The 12613-nt window shown below is 43.1% G+C and overlaps 1 protein-coding gene across 6 annotated transcripts in view; it reads left to right on the top strand.

Annotated features, from left to right (window-relative positions):
- The window catches only part of LOC146642555 (sodium- and chloride-dependent GABA transporter 2-like), a 35752-nt gene extending 24497 nt beyond the window's left edge, over nt 1-11255 (top strand). For 5 of the 6 annotated variants that reach the window (XM_085397640.1, XM_085397639.1, XM_085397642.1 and 2 more), the window contains exons 7-15: nt 634-768; nt 1359-1462; nt 2320-2444; nt 3284-3396; nt 3495-3632; nt 3713-3815; nt 6920-7020; nt 9009-9179; nt 9280-11255. In XM_085397640.1, coding sequence (XP_085253766.1) covers nt 634-768; nt 1359-1462; nt 2320-2444; nt 3284-3396; nt 3495-3632; nt 3713-3815; nt 6920-7020; nt 9009-9179; nt 9280-9417 — 1128 coding nt within the window. In that variant the 3' untranslated portion in view covers nt 9418-11255. Of the gene's footprint in view, nt 1-633; nt 769-1358; nt 1463-2319; nt 2445-3283; nt 3397-3494; nt 3633-3712; nt 3816-6919; nt 7021-7187; nt 8520-9008; nt 9180-9279 lie in introns of those variants that run through there. The other variant, XM_085397643.1, reaches the window with a different exon arrangement.
- Nucleotides 11256-12613: the final 1358 nt, after the last annotated feature.

The raw sequence follows: 12613 nt of genomic DNA on the forward strand, positions 1-12613 counted from the left end.
CTACTTTATGTACTTTATGTACTATTTAAGAGTGAATATTGGTGGATGTTGTCCAGCATGGGTAGGGAAAAGGTTAGGGGATTTTATAACTCTGCCTGGCTGATTTTGGACATATTTCCAAATCAAAAGGTCGCTTAGAAAGAAAGGTAGAAGCAGGAGAATGTGTGTGACTTTCTCCCTCTTACACAGTGCATAGCCAACATGCATTTTTGAGAAGAAAAAAGTTTCCAAAGGAACTATGAAAAAGTAATAAAAAACCAAATGCCTACCTCATAAACAAAACATGCTTACATATAATTTAATGGCACCCATTTATTTATAAAATTTTAAAAATATCTACGGCAGGAGCATTTTTATGGTGACATAAAGTCTTTTAAACAGAACCTCGAGGAGCGGTAAAGTCCAAAACATAATTCTCCTTTCATGTAGCAGATGAGAAATAAGGGCCACGACACTGCAGCCACTTTGTCGGACTTATTTGCTGTGCCTCCGCCGCCGTCAGTCAACAGATTTTAAGACTCCAACTTTCCTTCTTGTAGTATTTTCTTTCTTTTTTTTTAAAGAACATCACAGTCACATCCTCCCTGTTTGTCTCTGCGACCACATCCCTGCACGCTCTTGTGTACATTCTAGGTGGTGTACCTGACGGCCACCTTTCCATATGTAATGCTGTTTGTGCTGCTGGTGCGTGGTGCCACCCTGCCCGGAGCCACCCAGGGAATCATCTACTACCTCAAACCCAACGTTACCCGCCTGGCTGACCCACAGGTACAGCAACACAAACGCGCACTCGCTTTATGTGTCCGTAAACGGTGGCAGATTTTGAAAAGCATCACGTCGGAGGACATTTTTCTAGTCGTTCTTGCAGGTCATACGGCAGCTCCTACAGGTAGGAGAGCCGCACTGTCAGGTGAGTAAATGTCAGATCTGCCATACAGCAGGAAGGAGATTGGATTATTGTTGTGAAGCTGAATGTAGTTTACAACGTGACATCTGATTTGTTGCTCTGTGCCACATTTTCATCACTAGATCATTAGATCTTATTGTCGCTGTGGTTTTGCGCTCTATCAATTCAGAAGCGACTTTCAAACTCTTCTTCACTGGTGTGAAAAAGTGTTTGTTATTATCGTGTGGGTACGGTTTGACAGCATCAGTATCTATTTGTTTCTGTTAATTAGCCAAGTTTGTGTCATGTTACCTGTAAACTGTGTAATATAGAACATCTTGTACGGTGTACCTTTGACCCCAAAACAGCAGCCAAGGCTGATAAAGTATATCAGTCAGTTAGATATGAGCTTGTGGGCTAACATGTCCTTTCACTTTCTCCTCTCGCTCTCTGTTTCTCTTCCTTTCTGTAGGTATGGATGGATGCAGGTACCCAAATATTTTTCTCTTATGGAATCTGCTTGGGAAGTCTCACAGCTCTGGGCAGTTACAACAAATACAACAATGACTGCTATAAGTGAGACACTATGTCAGACACACACAGACATGTATGCATACAACCACGTAAAAACAGAGTCGGCCACACGGCTTCTCCTTCTTCCACTTGACTTGAGACAAACTGTAGTTGCTGAAATGTAAGATGTAAGCTCCCACTGGTCAGATGGCTTCCAGCAGGAATGGCTGGAATGGACAGAGAAAACACACTGATACAGCCACACCTTAAAGAAAAGCCCTCGCTGCCATGTTTCCCACACTGTAGGATTCCCCCACACACACACACACACACACACACACACACACACACACACACACACACTCAGGAAGAGCCAAGCTCTTGACTCTTGGCTTGTATTTACAGTAACAGGACAGATCAAGTCCTCAGTGGGGTTGTGTTCTGTCTTTCAGTTTTCACAGGGTGTTTTTTGTGTTCAGCGCAGTGCTGTGCTAAACTCTTGAGACACCCTCTGTATATACTGCTTACCAGGAGCCAGACTGTTGTGCAGTTTTTTGAGTAATAGTTCTCCAGACTTCTGAAGGTCTTTCACGGTTCTTTCTTTGGACATTGGCTGCTTTTTCACCTACTTTCAGTCCAGTCCTAGTACCCGACCATTTTCACTATTAGACCTATTAGCCAAAAACTTCCATCTTCACATAAAGAATTAAGGTGGTCGTATCAAATATCGACTTTCAAGCTTGTCAGAATTGTACAAACTCCCTTTTTGTCTCATATCCTGGATTTTCATGTATGTTTGCATGATTTTACCACTCAAATATAAGGAAATGAGGGGTGGCTCAAGACTTTTGGGCAGCACTGTATTGAAATCTAATTAGTTAACTCAGATTAATTTTGTGTGTATTTATGTATTTTTCCAGGGACTCTTTTATGCTGTGCCTCCTGAACAGCGCCACCAGTTTCCTGGCAGGATTCGCCATCTTCTCGGTGCTGGGATTCATGGCTGAGGAACAAGGCGTGGACATAGGCACCGTAGCCCAATCAGGTGAGAGACTGTTTTCCTTCAGGACACAGAACTGTCAGCATAAGTCAGCAGACTTTGACTTTGTGGTGTTTTGTGCCACAGGCTAATTTAACTCTTAATTTAACTGTTAAAGCATGAGGAGGAAGTGTGAAACAATCAGAAGTGATAGTGATCCCAAACCAGATTTTATCAAGATGCCCTTGTGGTGAAAATAATAATGAAGCATAAAATTAGTCACACATACCAATCCGGTCTTTACGTCCGACGTCATTAGCCTGCTCCGGGTCCAAACTCTGCTTCAGGTCCCAAAGTCATAAGAACACTGCGGCGTCACTAAGAGTTACAAACTGTCTAAATTCTTTCATCTTCAATAAAATGATTAGTGTGGCTCCTCTATCAGGTGTAACAATGAAGTTTAACATCCAGGCATCCGTGAAAACAGAATTTATGAAGTTTAACGGAGTTAGCAGGGAGTTAGCTCGCTAGTTTCCATCTAAAGATGATATAGCATGTTCTGACTGAGGGATTTCTGAAAAATTCAAACGTACAGCTCTGCTATCACTTCCAGCATAAATGAAGACAGAAAACTAAACAGCAGTGACGTTTGTAGGGTTACTGAAGTTGGCCCAGCTGGTATATAATGATGTGCTTCGTGGTGGCTACACAGACAACCCACCCATTAATAATCACTTGGCAACAGTGGGAAGGGAAAACTCTCTTTGAAGGAAGAAACTTCCGACAAAACCGAGCTCAGCTCTAAATGATAATGTGATAAAAATAGTAAATATTTTCCATTATTTTATGTCAGAAGAAACTTATATTAATTGTTTGTAATATCTTTGGTCTCATGGTCTTCTCAGGACCCGGGCTTGCCTTCATCGCCTACCCGAGAGCTGTAGCCATGATGCCCGTACCCCAACTCTGGGCTGTCTGCTTCTTCCTCATGATCATCATGCTGGGGTTGGACACACAGGTAGATGCAGACTAACACCCTCGACAAACTTTGAATTTCTCTCCACTGGCGTTGCGTTCGGTGTCATGGAAACACGCCGACATATGTGTCTCGTGCAGTTTGTGAGCCTGGAGGCCCTGATGACATCAGTGACTGACCTGTACCCTCACCTGATCAGACGAGGTCACCGCAGAGAGCTGCTGTTGCTGTTTGTCTGCATCGTCTGCTTCCTGGTTGGACTGGTCATGGTCACACCGGTAAGTCACACCGGTGGATGGATGTGTTGTGTTGGAGAAGTAGCCTGTTTTTAATGAGTCGTCTCTTCTGTGTGGTGCAGGGCGGTCTGTATGTGTTCCAGATCTATGACCATTTCTCCTGCAGTGGAGCCAGTCTGCTGCTTCTCTCCATCTTCCAGTCTCTGGCCATCGGCTGGGTCTACGGTACAAATCCCAACTCTAGCCTGCTCCTTGCCCTTTCATCACCTGTTTTCTGTCCTCATGATTCTTCCCTCCACTCTATATTTCCCATTCCTTTTTCTCTTCTTCCCCCTTTCCTTTTCCTTCCTTTTCTGATCATCTCCCTTTTTCCTCATCTCTTCTGTTTTGTGTGCCCTTTTACTTCTTTTTTCCTTCTCCTTCCCTTTCCTCTCCTCCTTTTCCGTCTTTATCTAATCTCCTTGTCAATCTAATCATTCATTTCCTTTCAATTTTAATCTTTTCCTTGTCTTCCCCTTTTTTCTCCTCGCCACACTGCTCTTTCTGATCCTTCGCAAACTGACTCTTCCGGTGTAACATTTCATTTCCCTAACCCCTCTTCCCCTTTTTCTTTTAAATACTTTTTTCAATGTTCTTATATTTTTTGCCATCCTATTTTCCTGGTTCTTTCCTTTATCTTGTTTCCACTCTTGTTTTGAATTCTCTTTTCTTTCCATTTTTTAGCTTATTTTCAATTTTCTTTATTTTCTTTCTCTCCACTACTTTTTCCTGCTTTGGTCTCCTCTCTTCTTGTTTGATTTTTATTTGCTCTTTTCTTTTCTTTTTTTTAATGTAGCACTAAATTAATGGAAAAATAGTGTCCGAGTCATTTCTACTAGTCTGACTTTAATTAAATTCAGTTGGAGCTCAGGCAGTAGGATAATGAGATTATACATAATCTTAAGCTGGTTGCTGTTATATAGAAAATAAAAAGAACTTTTATCACTAATGAATATAAGTCCTCAAATCTGATAAACACACACACACACACACACAGTCTCGCTGTCCACTTCTTCCCCTCCTCCGGCATTCCACTTAGAGGCAGTAGACAGTATATTAACATGGCTGCAGCTACCCACTGTTGTAGGGAGACTGGCTCCTAGCCAGGCCCCTGTCTGTCTCCTCCGGGCCCTAAATCAGCCTCCGGGCCCTGTCGCCTCTCAGTCTCAGTCTGCTGGCCCCAGGGAGCCCCCACTCCAGCCAGACATGGAGGTCTGAAGCATTCACAAAAACACTGTTTGTTTAAAAGTGCAATGGACGGAGTGTTTTATATGCATACATCAGGACAATGCAGTAAACGCTCAGTGAGGTTAGACAGTCGACTTTAAGTGTTAGAAAAAATATATGTTGCCATTTCATGAGATAAAAAATAGGCTGAATACTCCAGCAGAGAATGTGTTTGTAGGTGTGGGTGCTTATGAGGGCCAAAAAGCCTGTTTTTATGGCTCTCCTTGAGTTGAGGAGAAGGGTTTTAAGTGGACTGTGCGACACAGCGTTCACAACTCAGCTGCACCTTTTCCCCCTTTTTACGGCTGTGGGAATTTACAGTTTTTTAAGGACTCTGATGACCACTAACACTCTGAACTGAACTGAACTGAACTGAAAGAAAAGCTGCAGACAACTTCCTCATCCGACTCTCCCGAGATTCTCCAGCTTTCATGTGTCAAAATTGCTTTAAGGTTATTGAGTAAGTCATTACAGTGTGGTGGTTTGTCCTGTTTCTACCCCTCCCTGAGCCTGGTTCTACTGGAGATTTCTTCCTGTTAAAAGGGATTTTTTCCTTCCCACTGTCGCCAAGTGCTTCCTTATCCGGTTGTTCAGTGATGACGCGACGAATCCTACTTCCGGGTCTAAAGTAGTCTGCGTTTAATATGGCTTTTGTGTTGTTAACATGTTTAATGTTATGTATTTTCTTCTATTTGATCTCAAAAAGCTCCTAAAACAGTCAGTGATCACTGTTGACCTCCCTCGGCTTTTATTACCGCTAATCATTTATTTAAGCTCAGTTTTTAAAACCTTAGGATGTAACTACAGCCCAGACCATGCAGCAGTATATGAATGACTAACCTCGTATTGTGGATGGATTATCTCAGTTGTTCTCCTGGCTGAAGTTTGGTCCTTTTACAGCATCCTGCCATGCGATTACATTTGTTTCTGACCACCGAGAAAACTCACGTTAACTTTTATCGAGTGGAAAAAAAAGTTAGCTTGTTTATATTATGCTAACATAGCTGTGTCGCTAGCGGTCACGTAGCACATCATTATATACCAGCTAGCCCAACTTCAGTAATCCTACAAACGTCACTGCTGTTTAGTTTTCTGTCTTCATTTATGCTGGAAGTGATAGCAGAGCTGTACGTTTTAATTTGTTTCCAAAACCCCGCAGTCAGGACATGCTATATTGTATTTAGATAGAAGCTAGCGAGCTAACTCCCTGCTAACTTCTAACTCCATTAAATGTCATAAATTCCGTTTTCATGGATGCCTGGATGTTAACCTCAATTGTTACACCTGGTAGAGCAGAACGCTGATCATTTTATTAAAGATGAAAGACTTTAGACAGTTTTTCAACTCTCAGTAATGCCATAGTGATCGTTTGATATATGGACCTGCAGCGGAGTTTAGGCCCAGACACGGCTAGTGACGTCAGACTTAACAACCGGATAGGGTGTCGTCTGATTGTTGGAGTTCCTTTTTAATATTGTAGATGTTTCTTTTCTTACAATATAAAGCGCCTTGAGGTTGTTGTGTTATATATTAATAAAACTGAATTAAGTTGCAGAGTATGTGACAGTTTGTGCTCCTCCTACTACCACTCCAGACAGAAAAGAAAAGAGCTGTAGGTACTGATAGCATTTTGCTCACTTTCTTAAGCCTGCCGAGAAAAGCACTAGTGTGGATTTCAGGAGGGTTGGTAGTCAGACAGTTTGGTGTGTGTCCTCAGCTTGGCCAGTATATCACAAGATTACAACAAAATTCCACACAACTGCCCAAAAGGATAAAATAACATAATGGCATTTCATATCTGAAAGGTCAAAGGTCATTCACCGTGATGTCAGTGTATGAGCGTGGACAGGCTGTAAACAGCAGCTTGGCTGTTTGTCCTGTGCAGCAGCGATTTCAGTTATAATTTGTTTTTCTCTCCTTTTTTTTTTTTGCTTGTATTTTCCGCTCTGGCGATGAATACCAGGAAGAAAAAATGTTCTCTAAGCACAGTTGGCCACCGTTGCCAAACCATGATGTGAACTGAACCACAACCAAACCTCACTGTGTTCTTGTTTTGGCCACAGGAGCAGAGCGCTTCAGCGCCAACATCAGGGATATGACCGGCTACAGCCCTCTTCCTTTTTTCAACCTGTGCTGGAAATACTTGACCCCGATCGTGTGCACTGTGAGTAACCTCCACCCGCTGACCTGCATTCCACTTTGTTATGAGCTGTTTGTTGTGAAGTAGGATGTCCATTAGCACAGGTGTGGGATTTCATACAGATTCCACCTTCCACCTCTCAGGAAAATATCAGGGTTCATCTGTGTGCCACTTGTTTGTCTCTCTATCAGTGAGGTTGGCTTTTTATTCCACCACCTCCAGAGCAGAAAATGAATCATGAGCTCCGTTGGCAGGACGCAAGAAGCACTGGATGCGAGCAGTTTCCAAAAGAGTTGAAACACTGTTTAAGATAAGATAACTCTTTATTGTCATTGCACAGTCATACATAGTACAGTAGTACAATGAAATTGGAAAAACTGTCCTACGTCGGCACTACATATAACACAACACGACACGATATGACACATCACAACGTAACAAACAACACAACACAGTATATTAACTTAGTATAAAAAAGAAGAATAAGTGTATGTGTATTGCACACTGTTATTATTGCACATTAATTATTATTGCACCTTGTTATAAATATAAATATTATTGTTATCGTTTTAAACATTGTTACCTCCCCCTAAAAAGTCCAGGGAGGTATCCAGTCAGGTCAGCTATTTACATTGATCAGGGCTATTGCCCTGTTGTAAAAGCTGTCCTTGAGTCTATTTGTTCGGGACCTCAGCAGCCTGAACCTCCTGCCAGACGGCAGCAGCTTAAACACCCGGTGTCCTGGGTGTGTGCAGTCCCGTAGGATGCTGCGTGCCCTCTTGAGACAGCGAGTGCTGTACAGGTCCTTCAGGGAGGGAAGAGGATGTCCAATGATTTTTTGGGCCATGTTGATGACCCTCTGGAGTGCCTTTGACATGTAAATGGAAACTGAATGCAAATAATTTCAGGCTACATTCAACTGAAACAGAAGAAAGACAGCATGTCAAAAGTTATTTGGAAAAATGTAGTCTGCTTTTCAATTTGATGCCAGCAACACATTCAAGAAAGCTGCAGTTATGGACACACTTCCCGCTCCAGATACTCGTTTTTAGTTCCAGTCTTATTTAGTCAGACCATCCTTAAATCAGCTGTGGCCCAAAGACGGCAGCATCGCCTCTCTTGTTTGTAGAATTGTTTTGTTGTTGTTTGGTTGTGAGGGTTTCTAGATACTTTCTGAGGTTTAACTTGCAATTTTCAAGTATTTTTAAGCCCATGAAATGATTTCCACTACAGAATTGTGTCTTTTTTTAAATGCAGCACTGCCTTAAACCATAAAGATCGTTGGTTTTCAGCCTTGAGTCATTTAATGATAATCTGTTTGTTCTTTGAAATCTTATGTTGAGAAACTTCTTTGTTTCTTCACTTGTTAGGTTAAATATGGGGCTTCAGCGTTTTGGAGATCACTGCGTTCTGGTTTGATCCGTATTTTACGACCTTTCCCAGGGTCGTTGGGGTTTCTTTGTTTTTGTCCACGTAGTTGTAATTTAGTATAAAAATATAATCAGCAACTATTTAAATTCAAACACGTTTTGCACAGATGAAAATCTGGGAGAGGTACTGCATGTTTTTATTGTGCAGCAGAGGTGTTTTACTGCCTTTGGACAGAGCCAGACTCTTTCCCGGTCTCATATTTATTGAGAGCATTAGGAGACATCTCATCGACCGCATAACAGCGAATGAGTAAATAGCCACCTGTTCGTCTACATCCAGCTGCTATTAAAGGGCTCTCAGGGAGGGTATTTATCGTTGCTGCTGTTTAACTGGGAAACACTGATTTACCATTTTTGGCCTAAAATGGCTAAGCCTAAATGGTAAATGGACTGTATTTATATAGCGCTTTACCAGTCCCTAAGGACCCCAAAGTGCTTTACACAACCAGTCATCCACCCATTCACACACACATTCACACACTGGTGATGGCAAGCTACATTGTAGCCACAGCCACCCTGGGGCGCACTGACAGAGGCCTAGACCTTTAGTATTTACCCCGTCCTCCTTTCTCCCCTCTTCAGGCCACATTTATATTTTCCCTGGTGCGCTGGTCACCACTGAGCCTGGGGAAAGGACTGGTGGCTCCAGTATGGGCCACAACGCTGGGCTGGATCCTTACCCTCTCATCCGTTTCTCTGCTTCCCATCTGGGCCATCTACGCCCTGGTCACTACCCCGGGAACCCTGACACAGGTGATACAATGTGTTTTTCCTGCTGTTGGATGTGAAACTGTCTTGTGCCTTTAATGACGCTGATCCACAGTCAACTAACTGCAACCTTTCTATCCCGCAGCGCTTCCAAATCCTGTGCAGCCCCGTTGAAACCCCGTCACTGACCTTCCACCACCTCTCCAACCAGTCAGCGATCCCCTCCAGCCCCAGTCTGCCTCTCACTGAGAAGTCAAAGGCACCGTTAAAAGAAATCATCTAGGACAAGATGACCCGACAGACACTTGACAACAATGTAACAGTGGCTGCTGCTCGGTCAGTCGGGTGTGTCAGGGCAGAGGGTCAACTTTAGAGCTAATGCTGCTGGATACCAACAGAGGGGCTGGATCCTCATCAGTCTGTACTTGTTGACTAAATGTTGTAATCAGCTCAAAAGGTGATCCTTCAATTATGGGCTCTCTGAAGGGATTCAGAGGACATCCACATCATCTACAACGGCCTTCATCTACAGGAGCATTCAGATGATAAAGCTGATATATTTTCCACATATTTAACTTTAGAAGGTTATTTTGAATTAGTTCAGTGAAAACGTCAGTTAAAGTAAACAAAACTAAACAAGACCTACCTGAACGCACCATCTAGCTGCTATTGGAATAGTTTCTTCAGGTTGGAGCTTTCTACAGAGGGTCCAGCCCTGAACTGGGACACAGTTTGTTTAATCTTTTGCACCAGACCCACACCCTGCCTGCCAGAGCTGGTTATTGTAAAACAGCACACCCTTCTGGCTTTGAATCATGTTATCTCTTTACCTGCTTTTTTTCCTGTTGTCTCAGTTTATTCATGTAATTAAGGACCATATAATTATAGCTTCTGCTGGCTGTCTGCGCGCAGGACTAATGTTCCCTTTATTTGCCAGCAGTCATACATACATAGAGCTATACTCTCTATGAGAGCCTGAGAGATTACTGTTTGCGTTAGCATGACTGCTTTGCTTTGGAGTCCACTAAAAGAGTGCATCGATTCATTGGGGTGAAGGTATAAACTGAAATGACTCCATGAGTCAGGCGTGTTATGCAGTAATTTATAGGGATGGGTTGTTTTTTTTTCTCATGCTTCACCCTCTGTGATGGCAATATCATGGCATCTGAATGGATCATAACACGTCTTACCCTCAGACCAAGTAGAGAAGACATTCAGTCAAGTCCTTTTTATTGCTGCCAACGCACAAGTGCTTGAGATCAAGTGCAGCAATCGGTTTTTATCCATCACACGTCTTTGTTGTTAAAAAAGTTAATTACTGTTGTTTTTGTTTTGGGGTTTTTTGTTACTTCCTGTTGCAATTGTGCAGTTTTTTATAAAGATTTGAGGCATTATTTAGACAGCTGTGCACTGCAGGGAAACATGCATACAGCCAGCATGCAGTAATGCAGTACTGCTGCTGCAACTGTTTTGTCAGAAAAATATATCTGACTTTATTTTTTAATTTTGTACATCACTTTTGAGTTGAAATGTTTTTAGTTCTCCTACCTCTTTATTGTGATTTTCTCTGCGGCTCTAACGTGTGAACGCAGTAGACTTCTTTGAAGACAGCGTGTAAATGATAGTAGAGATATGTTTACGACATAGAAAACTAACACCAGGAGTGCGATGAAGGAATGTGTCCTAGTTGAACAACTTCAGTTCCTTATGTTTGGACTTGAAATGTAAATCAAGAATATGTTTTAATTATTTACACTCTACTTTCCTTCCTGTTTTTTTTCTATCACCGTTCAGCCTAGTGGAGGCGACGTCTCCAGTAACTTAATGTGCTTTAGGACACAACCTGTTCTTCACTGGAAACGCTTCTTCTTGAGCAATTGTGATGTGTTCAAATGCAGTATGTTCGAAGATATAAAGAGACTCTTATGGAAACTTGAAACTGCTGTCATTCAAACCTGGATGTCTTTCTGATTGACTTCAGATTGATCCAAGTGTGTCATCATCTCTGTTTACAAGTGTATGCATGTGCCTCTTTATTTTGAAATCCTCCATCTGTACTGTTATTTTCTTTTCTAAATGACTATATATTAATATACATATATATATAAACATTGTGGACATGAGCATTTGTGTCGACTGTTTAATTCAGTTCGTGTGACAAGCCGTGTGTGTGCGTGCAGGTGTGTCGCTGGGAGGCCCCGGGAGGCGTCGCGGTCTCCCTCAGTGGGGCGATAACAGATGCTGAGGCCACACCTGGCTTCTACAAGGAGGGTGGACGAGCGGAGGCGAAGAAGTGAGGAGAGAGGTGGAGGAAAAAGGAACAAATGCCGTGATTAGTGTTCTCCTCATCCTGATGCGAATTGCTGGTTTAACATCCGTGAAAGGATAGAAGTCAAGGAGAGATGGAGTGTGTGTGTGAGGAGGAGGAGGAGAGGGTGTCATGGAGACTAAAGAGGGAGGGAGAGCAGCAGCGGGTGGGGAGGAATTCAGACAGCAGCACTTAGACAGAGTCCGGCGGTTATGTAAAAGGCTCGGTTTGTCAATTAACTGTATTGGATTCCCTCCCCTCACAGCCACCAGAGGAAGCGGGTTGGTCCTCCACACACACGTGGCTCAGCACGAAGGGTTCACAAACACACACATCTCGTTTTGGTGACGTGCAAAACTGAATGCAGCCTCCTTCTTGCACATGTGATCCGGGTTACTATGTAACTGTGTGTGTGTGTGTGTGTGTGCAGGGAAAACGGGGGAGGGTTTATGTCCATATGGTTGCTTTGGCATACGTCTCTGTTTCACATGATGTGGATTAAAAATGATCCAGTGGGCTGAGTGTGTGAGATTCAAAAGAGGAGAGAGGAAGAGGGAGGGAGAGAAGAAGAGAGGAGGACGCTGCAAGGATGCGAGCCAAAGCATGTGTCTGTGCGTTGTTTCACTGAATGCTTTGAAAGATGCTGGAGAAAAAGTTCGTTTCTGCTCAGGCTCACTGCCACCAGCTCGCAGCTGCAGCACTTTTTCATCACACGTATTTAAAAAATTTAAACATTTTGGCCACATTACTTCCCGGGACTAGATATCTGAAACCCTGCCCATGCACTTACAGGAAAAGTCACATCTCCGACACGTTGACTTGCAGATACACTGGAAATAGACAGCTCTCAGCCACACGAGCACTGACGGTCCGGCTTGTATCAAAGATCCTATAGTCATGCACACACTTTTTGCCGCAATACTCTTGACAGCTTGGTGTAAAGTAGAAGCACTTGGAAGGGGAATCGAGATGAAACTTGAGGACAGGGAGGAGAGAAAGGGTGGGGGGGTTGCATAACAGCTGGGTGATTTGCACGTGAAGTTGAGCTTGATATTGGATCCGCTGAGCAGTGGTGGTGCTGTCTTCAGGTCTGTGGGACTCTATAGCACAGGCTTTAACACTCAGCAGCAGAGCCGTAACAAAGATATGAGGAGGTCACGAGCCCAAGTCC

Source organism: Rhamphochromis longiceps, linkage group LG23, assembly GCF_057381845.1.
Source record: "Rhamphochromis longiceps isolate RC_006_pf linkage group LG23, R_longiceps_female_GT1.1, whole genome shotgun sequence".
NCBI classification, from domain to species: Eukaryota; Metazoa; Chordata; class Actinopteri; order Cichliformes; family Cichlidae; genus Rhamphochromis; species Rhamphochromis longiceps.